Source organism: Epinephelus lanceolatus, chromosome 10 (genome assembly GCF_041903045.1).
Source record: "Epinephelus lanceolatus isolate andai-2023 chromosome 10, ASM4190304v1, whole genome shotgun sequence".
Taxonomy (NCBI): Eukaryota; Metazoa; Chordata; class Actinopteri; order Perciformes; family Serranidae; genus Epinephelus; species Epinephelus lanceolatus.
The window spans coordinates 9,152,746-9,169,051 of NC_135743.1; the positions used below are offsets into that span (position 1 = coordinate 9,152,746).

At 43.3% G+C, this 16,306-nt stretch overlaps 1 protein-coding gene across 1 annotated transcript in view; it reads left to right on the forward strand.

Moving 5' to 3' along the window:
* The window catches only part of smg5 (SMG5 nonsense mediated mRNA decay factor), a 29,545-nt gene extending 13,711 nt beyond the window's left edge, over positions 1-15,834 (forward strand). Inside the window, exons 12-22 of the mRNA XM_033640956.2 lie at positions 172-1,089; positions 1,264-1,433; positions 1,526-1,601; positions 5,840-6,015; positions 7,559-7,717; positions 7,956-8,015; positions 8,463-8,622; positions 10,224-10,314; positions 10,486-10,560; positions 10,657-10,795; positions 15,618-15,834. Of these exons, the coding sequence (XP_033496847.2) occupies positions 172-1,089; positions 1,264-1,433; positions 1,526-1,601; positions 5,840-6,015; positions 7,559-7,717; positions 7,956-8,015; positions 8,463-8,622; positions 10,224-10,314; positions 10,486-10,560; positions 10,657-10,795; positions 15,618-15,701 (2,108 nt within the window). The 3' untranslated portion in view covers positions 15,702-15,834. The remainder of the gene's footprint in view (positions 1-171; positions 1,090-1,263; positions 1,434-1,525; positions 1,602-5,839; positions 6,016-7,558; positions 7,718-7,955; positions 8,016-8,462; positions 8,623-10,223; positions 10,315-10,485; positions 10,561-10,656; positions 10,796-15,617) is intronic.
* The last annotated feature ends 472 nt before the right edge of the window (positions 15,835-16,306 follow it).

Here is a 16,306-nt window from a genome sequence, read left to right on the forward strand (position 1 = left end):
GCAAGACAAGAGCAGCTTAAAGTTGACCATATTTATTCACTTCTTCTGGCAGGCTTTTTCGAGACTATCCCAGTGGACAATATTAGTTATGTAATGTGGAATATGTTGTTAAAAGAGACAAACAAACTCAATGGACACAAAAAAACACTGAATTTTTCTTTTCTAATGTAGATGACCTGGAGATGAGGGACTTGTCAGCCCCAGCGACAGATCGCTCTGATGAGAAGCCTCTGCAGAACGGCTCCCTGGAGCAAGAAGATGAGGAGGAGGAGAAGGATGAAGATGGCTGTAAAAGGGTTGGCGCCAAAAAGCACTGCAGCGTGGAAGAGCAGCGCAAGTTGGAAGAAGAGAAGCAGAGACAGAAAAAGAAGTACACCCGCCTCTCTAGGCTCCGCCGACGCCGCTGCGCCCGCAAGGACACTCGAGGGGAGGATGAGAGCGACCTGAGCGAAGGCTTTGAGAGCGAAGAGGATGAAGATGAGGATGACGAGAGGAGGGGTCACGCTGACTCAGCAGGCGCCACCACGACAGGAACCCCACTCAATCCTCCTTCGATCAGAAAGGAGACTAAGAGAGACCCCCTGGGTGAGGAGGGCAGCTGGGGGAGTGGCTCAGAGGAAGAGGAGGAGGAAGGGGGAACAGCGTTCGATGTAGAAACTGACTCGGACATGAACAGCCAGGAGTCTCGCTCGGACCTGGAAGACATAGAGGACACGGAGAACTCAGACAACTTGGAGGGTCAGGCACGGGAACACCAGGATGAAGAGGAAGAAGAAGACCAGCCCAAGGAAGAAGGAGGCGACAGGGACGGTGATACACCTCCAACCACCAACGGGCCTCTCATGCCCAGCGACGCCAGCATCAGCAGTAACCTCCAGGCCATGTCCTCCCAACTCTTCCAGGCAAAGCGCTGCTTCCGCCTGGCGCCAACCTTCAGCAACATGTTGTTGAGGCCTCAAGCCTCATCTTCATCAGGTATTCCCACCCCTTCTGACGCCTCTGCTCCCCCTTCCCAAGAGACACCCCCTCCTCCCGGGGACTCAACCTGTGATATGAACCCTGGTACTGCCAACGGAACCAATGAAAACGGTAATGTGCTTTTTGCCTCTGTGTTACATGTAACGTGTCTTTTTTTGTGTGCTTTTCCCAGTTACTTATTCAGGACGTTTTCTTCTTCATCTGTTCCTTTTTTATTGGATATTCACGAAGAACTCAAAATGTGACTTTGCCGAAATCAAACTCGTCTTGTGTCCCCTCCTCTAGACTTGGACTCGGATTCAGAAGGCAGCCAACACAGCACCCAGTCAATGCACAGTGAGAAAACCCTCTTAGAGAAGCTGGAGATCCTGGCCAATCAGGGGCTGATCCAGGTGGTGAAGGTCTTTGTTGATTGGCTAAGGACAAACACAGACATTATCCTCATGTGTGCACAGGTGAGGGGGCAGAATGTCCGGCTTTTTTTTTCTTCTACAAAATTTTGTCATTTTCAGTGTATGATTAACAAACTCCTTCATTCTGCCTGCAGAGTTCTCAAAGCCTGTGGAACCGACTGTCTGTGCTGCTCAACCTGCTACCAGATGGCAGCAAGATGCTCGAGGCTGGTGAGTTACTGATACACTGCATAAAGATTTACGCTCCTGTATGGCTCAGTAGGCACAGCATGGCACAACACTATCGAGGTTTTATTCCCACTGGGTCCACTAATTCTAAAATGTCTTGTGAGGCACAGAGTGAAGACATTACCTAGACCGCTCATTTAAAGGAGTTGTAAAACATTTTGGGAACATTACTTTTATTTTCCTTCTTGCCAAGAACTGGATGAGAGGATTGGTCCCATTCTAATATTTGTATGCTAAATAAAAGGCTAGCAATAGCAGGTGATTAGCTTTGCTTAACAGGGGCACAGCTAGCCTGGCTTTGTCCAAAGGTAAAAACAATGAAGAGGCCAAGAAATAGTTTCAGCATGTCACAACCTGTAAAGCCACAACTCCTTGGAAGTAAATGTGTTGCAAGTTGCGAGAGCTTCAAGACTTGATGTGTGAACAAAAATCTGAACTTGTATGTTTCAGTTTTCACTTTTACAAAATATTCACACATCATGTGCGCTGACGTGGAAGTCAGAGGAAAAGCAAAAAAACACATGGGAGCTCGTAGAAAAATGGAAACTTGTATGCTGAAATTTTCACTCATGAAAAATATTCATTCACCAGTTTTCTGAATGAGAAGTCACATATACAAATGTTTAGATGTTTACATAAATACAAGGAGAATTGCAAACCTGTAATCCAACATTTGTTTGTGTGTGTGTGTGTGTGTGTGTGTGTGTGTGTGTGTGTGTGTTTATTTACTTGAGTACAGCCAAACTTGGTGGTAACAACCCCCCAAATCAGTCACTGCAGCTTCACAAAGTTGCTCTCTTACATTCCAAAGTGACAAATCTGCGTGCCTGGACTTTTGTAACACTTCTACAGCTTGGAAAATGGAGATATTGGGAATTGAAATTGAGGAATAGACAGCTCATCAGACCAAGAATGAGACAAGAATTAGCTAGCTACTAGGCTTGTGCCGATTTCCGGTTTAACTGGTTCGGTCCGGTTTAAGAGCTCCACCCAGTTTAATTCACGTCAACCAGATAAACCGGGGGAGAGAAAAAAAAAAAAGGCTTTTCACATCGGCGGTGTGTCAAGGGACTATATTCAACTTATGTTGTATTGTAACATGCATTATGACAACTTAATAAGGTTTATGTTTGTTTGTAAATGAAGTGGAGGAGCCTACAAGTGTTTTGTTTAGTTTGTCTCAAGAGGCTTCCTCCTCAGCTCCGCTCCGCTCAGCTGTCTGCTGCTGCTGTGAGAGATCAAATTTCATTGGGGGCGGGGAAAAGTTCGAGGGAGTAAAGCCTGATTTATGGTCCTGCGTTAAATCAACAACGTACCTACGTCGTAGGGTACGTGGCTACACAGGAGGCTCGCCGTAGCCCCCGGCGTAGCCTGACATGCACCTCCCAAAAAATGTAACTACACGTCGAGGCGACGCAGACCCAGCACAGACCGATAGGGCTGTGATTGGTTTTCTTGGTAGCAACGCATTTCCGGTTCCGTATTTCCAGATTGCGCCATCCCCGCCATCTTTAAGCATCTTGTTGCTGTACACGGACGGAGCATGGACCAAGCCGGAAGCTAAACAAAGAATCAACTAGAGATGACGATAACCATTCAGGAAAGGAACGCAGCCCCCTACCGCTCTGGCGGTGAATTGCACCGCGACGAAATGGAGTGACGGAGAAGTTCGAAGGGTTCACGACGGCGTGACGTAGGTACGTCGTTGATTTAACGCAGGACCATAAATCAGACTTTAGCAGTCATTTGACCTAGTAACCTGTTTCCACTGAAGAAGTTCCTGGTACTATTTGGGGGGCTGGAACTACTACAGGAACGTCCTCTCGCTCAGCCCTCTCATCCGCCGTGTCTCCACTGAGAGAGCGGAGTCGGAGGAAGGTTCCTTGGTGTCCTTCTGCGTCTTCTTCTTCTTGTGTAACCTTGTGTGTTGGCGGTTAATACAGCATTACCGCCACCTAGTGGATTGGAAGCGCATTACACCTATAATGGGCTTTTATTGGGAGAAATAGCTCGAATGCGACCCCAGTGGTAAAATTAGGTATATAATTCGATATATCGGTTCGGTTAGATATTTGGCTTTAAATCAAACCGGTTGGAAAATTTTCAAACCCGCACAAGCCTACTAGCTAGCACAACTAGGGGTCCGGGACCAACAGGGTTCCATGACATGAAAAAGGTTGAGTACTGCTAAGCTAGCGCACCCTGCGGTCCCTCTACCTCACTTCCCACTGTAAGGAGATCACTTTGCAAGGAGGAGAGTGGCAGCAGTTCTGGAGACAAACCTTCAGTGAGCAGCTGTAGTCAAATTCAGCTAGTGCAAACTCCAGCGTTGGGTGTCACAATAGGGCTGGTGACCAGCAGCAGTGATGGGTCTAATCTGTGTTACCGCTAGTGTTGTCACGGTACCAAAATTGGGACCCACGGTACCAAAATTGGGACCCACGGTACAATACCAGTGAAAGTATCACGGTTCTGAGTAGTATCATGATACCACAGCAAAAATCAGGCAGATGTGCCTTTTGTCATTTATAAAAAGATAAATCACTTTTCTATAATACATCACTGATATTTCAATGGAATAAATTACTTATTGACTTATTCATACTTCAAAAACAGCATCAATAAGTGATTAACATAGGGGGGATCAAAATAAAATAAATAAATAAAATAAAAATTAACCAGCCACCCTCCTCCCCTGACAAGTAAAGAACAGTCCCTTCAGTGCGGTGAGGTTTGTGGGCCGTTACCTGCCACAAAGAGAGAAATGTGAACGGCTCGTTTCTCCTCTGACACGTCACATACCTGTGTGACGCCACAGCTCGGTTGTTCAGGTATTTCTGGGCAGTCATGACACCAATAAAGAGGAAATTATTGAACCAGGAGCCGGCTTCTTGGTCGCCAGTAAGCCGTTATCTTGCGCCGCGGAGCACTATGGCCGCCGTATTCCTGTCTATGACCCCCGTTCAACCCACAACCGGCAGGATTCGCCATTCGTTTCTGCTGCTGGTTGAAATCTGTACTCGCACAGCGTGCTCCTGAATGATTTCTTTTGTTCACACAAAACTATTTTTAGTCGCCAATGCGAGTAAAATGCTTGCACCGTAGAGCTCTGTAGTGGAAAACAAATCACTGTAGCATATAAACAAATCTAGCCTACAAGTAAAATTAAATAAATAATAACTTTCACCGCTTAAAGATCCTCAATAGCTCAGCTAATACCTGAAATGTTACTGCAGCAGCATATTGAGTGCCAGGTGGCCAGCGCGCGCCGTATTGGACAGCGAATGGACACTCACCCTGTTGTGATTGGACTTTGAACTTATCCCACAGTAGTGGTACCATGAGGTACTGTAGTACTACGTTACTCCAACATTATGGTATCATATGTACCATGGTGTTTTAGTACCGCGGTCTACCATTGGTACCAGTATACCGTGCAACACTAGTAACCACAGCAACAGAAAGTTTGCTGACTCAGCAGGTTGAGTTAAGTTAAGTTCTTACATCAAGTCGACAAGCTCTCACATTTTGCAACATATTTACTTGCATAGAAATCTCTGTTTTTACATCTCAGGTTTTGTACAGATTAAACTACCCAGATACAACTGTTAATTGGAAATTAAGATAGGAAAGAGCCAGGCCAGCTGTTTCCTAGTTTCCAGTGTTTATGATAAGCTAAATTAATCCCCTGCTGACACGGGAGTGCCATCAGTCTTTTTATCTAACACTTGGCAACAATGTAGATAACCATATCTCCCAAAATTTTGAACTGTTCCTTTCAATGAGTGGTCAAAGACAGTCCGTTCAAAGTTCCTAATAAAGATCATGATATTTTTATCATTTCAATATTATTATTTAGTCTGTTTCATTCTACACATCTGTGTATTGGTATGAAAAAAACAAGTGTCAATTACAAGCTTTTGAAAAATGAGATTTAGAGTTTTAGACTTCATGTCCATGATTAATTCACTGATTAACATGTGATGTTACACATTATTAGATATTTTATATGTATGATGTCTTCTGATCATTGTGATATGAATTTGCTCTCGGAGCTCTTATTTCATCCCTGTACTGTGTGCACTCACTTAACAAACAGTGCTAATAACTCAGCTCTCACACTGAATATTTGTCTTCCTGTGTGATTTTTACACACTGTGCATGAGTGTGTTGTCTGAGTCTACAGCTCCTTTATTTATTTATTCATGTGTGTGCTGCAGAGCTCGGTCTGAACGCAGAGGTGACGGAGCTGTTAAATGAGTGTGAGCAGCCTGGTTTGGTCCAGAGTCTGCTGCTGCCGGAGGATTTGGCTCTGAGACACCTGCCTGCTCTCACCGTTGCTCACCGCCGCCTTGATTATACTCGCCGCAACCCCTCCCTCAGCTCCCTACAGGAGGTACGCACACACAGATACACACACAAGGTTTAGGGTTTACATGTGTTCAGTGCTGGCTAAAAATACTGGAAAACACCAAAAGGTATCAGCTCCACCGTGCCAGTTACCAGCTTATTTTATTGAATCATGGCGCATGATTTTTGCCAGTTGTGTTTTCTTTTTTTTGAGCCAGTATGTTTGCAAATATCAAAGCAGTGTTAATATCCTAGACAAAATTATTTTCAGTGTAGAATGTTTTTATAATTACTAATATATCAGGATAACCTGTACACAGAATCCAAATCTAATTTACTTTTTTCTTTTTAATTTAAAATTTATTCAACCAGGAAAAACCTCACTGAGATTAATCAGCTCCTTTACGAGAGCATCTGTGCCAAGACAGCAGCACATTAAACAAAGTTGCAGACAAGATAACAGACCATAAAAAATGAATTTTAGAATCACAGCATACCAAAAATAAAACAGGTCAAGATATCCTGCATCACATGGGGGCAAATATTCAGTCAAGGCATCTACAGCCTGATGAACTTACCTCCAACTCTCTCAAGCTACTTTTGAAAACAGTTACAGAGACCTGCTCCCAAAGACCCAACTCAGTCTGCAGCAGATTCCAGGCTGCAGGGGCAACAAACCTAAAAGCTCCTTTGCCCATTTCAAGACAAACTTTGGGAACAGATAGCAAGAGTGTGTCACAAAGCGCAGATAGTAGCTTCCAGCATTTTTCCAGATAGATAAAAATTAATTTTACTTGCTGCAGTGCAATGTGGAGATGACAAAAATTGAATTAATTCAGACTGGAACTGAAATCATTCGTGTTGGTCAACTCAATTAATTAGAGCAGCTTTAAACGTTGGTGTGCATATTGTTTATATAATAAATTTAAGATACATAAGTATATGTCATCATTCTGTCGCTCAGAAGGAAGTATGCATCTACTGCTAGCTCACCTAGCACCACTGAGCTAGCTAACGTTACAGCTAGACCGAGGAGGACGGCATTAATGTTTACGTCTCTCGCTGTCACAAGCACAATCCTCTCGTCCATGAGTAGATGCGCAGTGATACAGTTGGTGGGTGTAGTTAAGTAGAAAGAAAATAGTTCCTACATGAAACTGCTCACAACAAGGTCTGTGGATTATCTTGAGTAACCAGGTCATGATTTCTGTAAAGAGACATTGCTGTAGAGTTTTTCAGATGTATTTGTTTTTTTGGCACTTTGGGCACCACAAGCTGAGTGCCATCTAGTTTTATTGAAGCCAACTTCTCTGTGGCTGATATCTCCAACACTCATCAACTCACACCAAAGCTATCTACATTAGAGAGTAAGAGAAAAAACAAATGTATTTGTAATTATTGGGTGGACTGTCCCTTTAACAGGACATGTTTCGACACTAAAGCATATTAAGACACACACATGTGCCCTTGGTTACACACACAGTAAATGTTGTAGTTGGAGTAAAAGTCCTTCTGAAGCTCATTTCTCCAGCTCAGTATTTAATTATCAAACATATCAAAGCTTGATTTTCTTCTTCTCTCTCCTCCAGTGTGTGGTGCGAGTGTGTTGCATTCGCAGTTTTGGCCACTTCCTGACAAATCTCCAGGGCAACGTGCTGCACTTCAACCCGGAGGCGGGCATCTTCACCAGCATCAGCCAATCCGAGCAGGATAATCTGGTGCAGCAGGCGAAGGCCCAGTTCCGAATGGTGAGTGACGTCTGAACAGAACAAGGAAGAAGAACAACAGGGGGGCCTGCATTCAGTCAAGTCTCATTATCTTGCGTGGCGTCTAGACCGTTAAAAGTGTGTTGTTGTGTAACTGTTGAATTAAATAAATGTGAAGAATGCTTCATTAATGACCTGGAATCAAAATGTTTTTTAGTTTTGAGCAAAGCAGCCGTCCCTTTTGATGTTGACTCTCCTGTCTTTATCTGTGTTTGTCCAGGCTGAAGAGGAGGCTCGTCGAAATCGCTTGATGAGGGATATGGCCCAGCTTCGACTACAGGTTTTTAATATTATCGCTCTTTCCACTGAGTGTTTACCCTGTCTGTGTTTCCCAGTGATACAGCATAGACAGAGCTGTGTGCTGACACAGTCATCACTGCCGAAAGAGCAGAGTTAGAGAGATAGAAAATGTAAAAAAAATTTGTATGTGTTTTTGTGGATGCAAAAACTGATTTGCATGACTTTTTTTTTATTGAGTTTAAGATCCACTTTGGGAAACATGATGTTGTTAGGAGGCATGTAGTTCAGCTGACATTAACATGAACCAGCTGACATCTGTGAAAATCTCACCGAACTCTCACCAGAATCATGTAAAGGAGGTAGTGCAAACATTATATGAACCCTCAGGTAGTTAAATCATATTCCTGTGACCATGAAATCCACACAATACATCCTGCATGAATTCCATCTTATCAGCTGTTGGATCGTTTCCTGTCTGTTCCTGCAGTTGGAGGTGTCGCAGCTAGAGGGCAGCCTTCAGCAGCCTAAAGCCCAGTCATCCATGTCTCCCTACCTGGTGCCAGACACAGCGGCTCTCTGCCAGCATCTGAATCTCATCCGGCAGCTGGCCGGCAGCGGCTGCTTCATCATCATCATCCCACGGACAGGTCAGTGCACCGCCTCATTCACTGTCTGTCCCGAGCAGTGTATTGTGTTGTGTTCAGGCCACTTTTGTGTAGTGTATTAAACACGCTAGAGTCAGTGATTTGCAGCTTTTCATGATCTCTGACTCTACTGTAGAGAGGGACAATCATGCAAAACAGAAGACAGACTACTACTTTATTATAAGACGAAATTTCCCATTCAGTAATCTGACGTGTTACGAGATGTCTACCATGAAAACTGACACCGACATTATCCTAAATAATATATGCACCTTTAAAGGGCACCTGCAGGTTTTAAATAGTCTTAAAAAAACATTTAATTCATTTTTCTCATAAAAAGGCCTTAAAAAATCTTAAATTTAACTCACAAAAGCCTTACATAGACCATGATAATAATTACAGCATATATTTGTATCCGACTGTGGGCTTTTGGGAGACGTCATACACCTCTAAAGTCGCAGTGGGATTGTTGTGACAGTGGATTGTGCTGCAAGACTTTCAGTCAGCACCATCAGACCTGTAACAAACAGTGTCAACACTGCTTGCTCCAGTAGCAAGAGAGCTCATCGTCTCATAATGGTCAAGTTTCTATTTTAGCAAATTCTTCAATCATTCTAAATTGGTTAACACAGCCGTCCGTTTCCTGCCACTTATGGTGATCCAGGTCACGTTAATTTAATTAATCAGAGGAATTATTGAAACACACTGCGAGGAAGTTACGGGAAAAAAGAATTTTAACAATAAAGAATTCTAGGTCATTTTATTCCTAGATTTTCCATCACCAACAGGTATTAAATTGCATTTCGTGTGGTATTGAAAATGTCTTAAAAAAGTCTTAAATTTACATTTGGGAACCCTGCAGAAACACATATTTAGACACAAGTGTATTGCCAAACAAGGGAGTTATTCTTCTGGACATTCAGCCTCAGATTTTAATGTTATCAAGTGCATTTTATGTCCAAAAGTATTTTATGAAATGAACCTAATAATCCATCTCATTTCTGTTTGTTTTGGTTCCCTGTCACTTTTCGTGTCTTGTCCCAGATAAATGATTCTTGTTTAATGTTTGATGCATGTAGAGTTGTATTTCACACTTAATTGTACAATAAAATATTTGTACTTTGCTGTTTTAATTCGCAAAAAAATATAGCAGACATGTCAGTGCTGAAACAATTAATTGCAGGTGATTAATAATCAAGCAGTCAACTGACAGAAAATTGTTGGTCGGACAGAAGCTATTAAAAGATGCCACCATTAACCTGTGATGGACATTTTTCACAGTTTCTTTGAGATTTTATAGACTAAACAATTCATTTTCAATAGGAAAAAAATGTAGATTAATGGATAAGTGATTAGCTGCAGCCCTGGTGACAGCTCTGGTTTGAAGACACTTGATTCACATAATGTCCCAAGCTGTTATCTAGGACAATGAAAATGAACAGGTAGATGGATAGTCCAGTAAAGGTAAATGTGCCAATTTGAACACATAACGACATAACATAATTCTCTGTCTTTTCAAAAAGTCGGTTTCTGACTCAAATTCAAACGTCTGTTGCTGACATGGCTGCTCAGGTACTTAATCCAAACTATTTCTGTGTTTATAGTGATCGATGGTCTCGACAGGTTGAAGAAGGAGAATGCTGGTGCAAGGGACGGCATTCGCTTCCTGGAGTCCGAATTTCGCAAAGGCAACAGGTGGGTGTTTGTATTTCATGTCTAGTGACTGATGTAGTTTCCCGCTGCACTTTTTTTTAAGTGGATGTGAAATAGTTTTTTGTTTCCTGATATGTTGAACTCAAACATCAATTTTACCACACAGCTTATTTTGAGGATTTCTTGAATGTCCTGTATCACATCCCTCTGTAGGTACATACGCTGCCAAAAGGAGTCTGGTCGAAGTTTTGAAAGAGATAAACTGAAACGTCAGGACATCGAAGCCTGGTAAACCATGCTCTCCTCCATTTGTCTTCTAGAATACTCACTAGATGAGCGTGGCTTCTATTTTGATTGGTATGCTTTTTTTTTTTTTTTCCCCAGGCATTTATACAAGATGGTGGACAGCTGTCGTCAGCTAACAGTCTCCCAGAGCAACGGAGACGAAGATACAGCCGGCATGGTGACCATTCTTACGGGCCATCAAGTGGAAGAGCTTTGCACTCAGTCAGCAGCAATGAAGGTCAGTCACTCGCTGTACAAGGAATATAGATATATCTGTATGTAGCAGTGTTAATGAAGAGCATAAATGTCTTCTACTTGGGAGTTGTAGTCTATCATGCAACGATGAGACGGCGTCTGAATGCAGGCAATAGATTTGTTCATTAAATGCAGAGCAGCGATGGTACAATCATTTCATATGCCAGACGTACTGTTACTGTATGTAATGCAAGCCTGCTGATGTGCATTCTACCTGCACTGGACCCTGTGGCACCCCAAAGGTGGGGGGGGGCATTGGCCACCCTGATGCAATCGCTGGCCCCCCAACTGGCCTCCCTGGCAAAAATAATTGGAGGCCCACATTGCTGTCTTTAAGAGGCTGTGGCATGCTCATTTGTAAGCTAGCAAGCAAAGGTGGTGGTATCTTGTGAAACCAGACAACTTAAGACATCTATTGGTACCAACCATGTGAGCGTAGCTTGTCAGGAAAGAGGCTAAATAAAGCTCCAAAGTTAGGGTACATTTTGGTGAGGGAACAACTGGCACGGCCATTTTCAAAGGGGCCTCTTGAACTCTCACCTCATGATATCTCGATGAAAAGGCCCATGGGTCTCCCCTAGACATGAGAAGACTTGTTTCCAGTAAATGTTTTGTTCCTTACAATCAATAAACCCCTTCAAATTAAAGCTGTATATTTGTCTTTCTAAGGAAAAGGACAACCAGCCTATTCAAAGAACAATGAAGTGTCTAACACATATATATATATATATATATATATATATATATATATATATATATATATATATGTATGTAGATACACAAGAATAGACTTTACTGTCATTGCACAAGGAGTACAACGAAATTTGCTGTGCCATACCTGAAATATTGAAAATAGACAGTATTAAATACACAACACATACACGTATACAATCATCCCAAATCCATAAATATATTTGAAAAATAAAATAAAATAAAATAATAATAACATTTAAAGTAGTATTGCACAAGTTGACCCATTATTGCATGCTTGATTCACAATATAGTTCATGACACAATGGTGGGACAGTGTTTGATCTGTTCAGTTCAGTGATGGCTCTCGGATAAAAACTGTCTTTCAGTCTGGAGGTCCGAGCTTTGAGTGCTCTGCAGCGCCTCCCGGAGGGTAACAGAGAGAACAGGTTATGACAGGGGTGGGTCACATCTTTCAGGGTGTTCTTAGACAATCCTTAAAACAGGATTGTTGTGGAACTCAAAATGTTAACTGTGCTGGTATTAATCTCTACACATCAGAAAATTAATAATATTAACTGTAAAATAAAGAAGGTGGAGGATTTTAAGTACTTAGGGTCAACAGTCCAGAGCGACGGAGAGTGCGGAAAAAGAGGTGAAGAAAAGTATGCAAGCCATTTCAGGCATGATTTGTTATAGAAGAGTAGCAGCAAGATTTAAAGGAAAGGTGTACAAGACAGTGGTGAGACCAGCGATGTTGTTTGGTTTGGAGATGGCGGCACTGAGGAAAAGACAGGAGGCAGAGCTGGAGGTAAAAGAGACGAAGATGTTGAGGTTCACTTTGGGAGTGACGAGGAATGAGTGCATCAGAGGGACAGCTCATGTTAGATGTTTTGGAGATAAAGTCAGAGAGGCCAGACTGAGATGGTCTGGAGGGATGCAGAGGTTGGAACTGCCAGGCAAGAGGCCTCGAGGAAGACCAAAGAGGAGATTTATGGATGTAGTGAAAGAGGACATGAAGTCAGTTGGTGTGAGAGAAGAGGATGTAGAGGATAGGGTTAGATGGAGGCAGATGATTTGCCGTGGCAACCCCTAAAGACCCTGACACACCAAGCCGACGGTCGGCCGTCGACCAAAGTCGGGCCATCGGTGAGCGTCTGTCGCCCCAGTTTTTGCGGTGTGTTCCGCACCATCGGCCCTTCGGCGTTGGCGGCTTTTCGGCCGATTGAGCATGTTGAATCAGCGGCGGAGCTTGTCGGTGAGAGAGATAACTCTGATTGGCTGTTCAGGTTTTATTTCCTCGCCCCTGTAGCGAGTGAATCTGCCTGTAGTGAACTCGGGGCTAACTGGTGCTTCCTCCTCAGGCTCCACTTCACTCAGCTGCCCGACAGACCCACTGCTTCTTCCTACTTTAACCTGAATAACAAACCGGAGCTAGCTGGGAGCGGCTAGCGGAGCATTAGCCGCAGCATGACCGGAGGGAAGCACAGCCAGTTAGCCTCTGCTAGTCTCTGAGCTAGCCCCGGCTCGCCGTTTGGATTCAACCAGAGTACAGAGCCCTGGTTTGTTATTCAGGTTAAAGTGGGAAGAAGCAGCGGGTTTATCGGGCAGCTGAGTGAAGTGGAGCCTGCGTGCTACTTGGCCAACGGATGTAGTCCGTGTAGTGTGTTCAAATGCAACTGATACAAGGCAACGTGAGGCGATGTAGACGACACAACAGTTGGCTTTCGTCGCCGCTAGTTCTTTGATGTCGGTTTGGTGTGTCCGCACCTTAAAGGGAACAGCCGAAAGAAGAAGAAGAACTGTAATATAAGGGGGAAAAAGCATAGTTTATCAGTATGCGATCCCTTAACTCTCCATATTGACATAGTTTCCAACTAAACTATTGACTTCAACAGCACAATTGAATTCCTTAAATTCAGTTATCACTTTTGATTTGGGTGTGCTACCCTACTAGTGACTGGATAATACCTGGTGATAGGGTCCTCAGCAACCCTACTCCCCACGTCCATGCTATGTGCATAAATAATAAAGATAAATAAAGATATTTAAAAGAGTATGTGCATTCTTTGCAGCACTATATTGAAGTATATATACTATATACAGTACAGGCCAAAAGTTTGGGCACACCTTCTCATTCAATGCGTTTTCTTTATTTTCATGACTATTTACATTGTAGATTCTCACTGAAGGCATCAAAACTATGAATGAACACATGTGGAGTTATGTACTTAACAAAAAAAGGTGAAATAACTGAAAACATGTTTTATATTCTAGTTTCTTCAAAATAGCCACCCTTTGCTCTGATTACTGCTTTGCACACTCTTGGCATTCTCTCGATAAGCTTCAAGAGGTAGTCACCTGAAATGGTTTTCCAACAGTCTTGAAGGAGTTCCCAGAGGTGTTTAGCACTTGTTGGCCCCTTTGCCTTCACTCTGCGGTCCAGCTCACCCCAAACCATCTCGATTGGGTTCAGGTCCGGTGACTGTGGAGGCCAGGTCATCTGCCGCAGCACTCCATCACTCTCCTTCTTGGTCAAATAGCCCTTACACACCTGGAGGTGTGTTTGGGGTCATTGTCCTGTTGAAAAATAAATGATCGTCCAACTAAACGCAAACCGGATGGGATGGCATGTCGCTGCAGGATGCTGTGGTAGCCATGCTGGTTCAGTGTGCCTTCAATTTTGAATAAATCCCCAACAGTGTCACCAGCAAAACACCCCCACACCATCACACCTCCTCCTCCATGCTTCACAGTGGGAACCAGGCATGTGGAATCCATCCGTTCACCTTTTCTGCGTCTCACAAAGACACGGCGGTTGGAACCAAAGATCTCAAATTTGGACTCATCAGACCAAAGCACAGATTTCCACTGGTCTAATGTCCATTCCTTGTGTTTCTTGGCCCAAACAAATCTCTTCTGCTTGTTGCCTCTCCTTAGCAGTGGTTTCCTAGCAGCTATTTGACCATGAAGGCCTGATTGGCACAGTCTCCTCTTAACAGTTGTTCTAGAGATGGGTCTGCTGATAGAACTCTGTGTGGCATTCATCTGGTCTCTGATCTGAGCTGCTGTTAACTTGCGATTTCTGAGGCTGGTGACTCGGATGAACTTATCCTCAGAAGCAGAGGTGACTCTTGGTCTTCCTTTCCTGGGTCGGTCCTCATGTGTGCCAGTTTCGTTGTAGCGCTTGATGGTTTTTGCGACTCCACTTGGGGACACATTTAAAGTTTTTGCAATTTTCCAGACTGACTGACCTTCATTTCTTAAAGTAATGATGGCCACTCGTTTTTCTTTAGTTAGCTGATTGGTTCTTGCCATAATATGAATTTTAACAGTTGTCCAATAGGGCTGTCGGCGGTGTATTAACCTGACTTCTGCACAACACAACTGATGGTCCCAACCCCATTGATAAAGCAAGAAATTCCACTAATTAACCCTGATAAGGCACACCTGTGAAGTGGAAACCATTTCAGGTGACTACCTCTTGAAGCTCATGGAGAGAATGCCAAGAGTGTGCAAAGCAGTAATCAGAGCAAAGGGTGGCTATTTTGAAGAAACTAGAATATAAAACATGTTTTCAGTTATTTCACCTTTTTTTGTTAAGTACATAACTCCACATGTGTTCATTCATAGTTTTGATGCCTTCAGTGAGAATCTACGATGTAAATAGTCATGAAAATAAAGAAAACGCATTGAATGAGAAGGTGTGTCCAAACTTTTGGCCTGTACTGTATATGTACTATTTTTGAAAGGTTATGGAAAATGACTTTTTGAAATCCCATAACACAGTATTTGAATAATCTCAAACTACAGTGGACTGACTTGATAGTTTTATATTTGTGTTGTAATCTACAAAACTACAAAACCTTCAGCCTGTGTAGTATCAGTGCTACATGCAAACAAAGTTAACACACAGCCTTGCCTGTCTTGAAGCAGACTAACGCCCTGGTGGCTTTAAGATTGTAGCCATTAGATATGACAGTTTTAATCTTTCTTTCTTTTCAACAGATGTTTGTTAGAGCAACATTTGTATCAGCTGTACTTTATGTAAAAGACTGGTTTTGTTATCTCATGTTTTGTATTAATTTGCATGTCTGTTTGTTTTTCCCTCCCAGTCGGCGATCCAGGCGGCAGGCTCGGCAGGCATGGAGCTAAAGAACATCTTGGAGTTCTACCGGCAGTGGAAGGAGATAGGCTGAGAGGTCAAACGGGGGCAGCTGTCGTCGCTGCGAACAGCTGATCGATCACAACACTCGCTCCCTCTCTCTCTCTCCCACTCTTTTGCTCTGTGTGTATCTGCGTCTCCAAAGGCAAAAACCAACTCAAAAGAAAGAAGGAATCGAAGGAAAGAGTTAAAGCTTAGAGGGGTGGAAAAGTTAAAACAGTGGAGTAAAAAAAAACAAAAAACATCAGAAGAGAAATGCGGGCGAAACGGCGCTATAAGAAAGAGCAGATCTCCCACCTCCCAATCCTAAACATAAAGAGTGACCCCCAGTGGTCGGGGTGCGGAAACGGTGGGGGAACGCTACACGACTTTTAAGTGCCCCTGGTTCACACCCTAACCAGGAATACACTGTATATGTTAGCCAACGAGTACATCCGTGTCGAGAGAGAAACCGCACACACACACACATAAACACATTCACGCTCAGATGAAACCATATAGATGTTTAGAGCAGTGGTTTGGATTTCCGTTCCCTCCTTCCCTTTCCCTTCAGTCTGTATCTGAGAAACAGGGTAAAGAATGTCACGTCTGGTAGGACTGCGCTTATGGAAAGTCGAGGGTGTATGAAGACAACTTAGA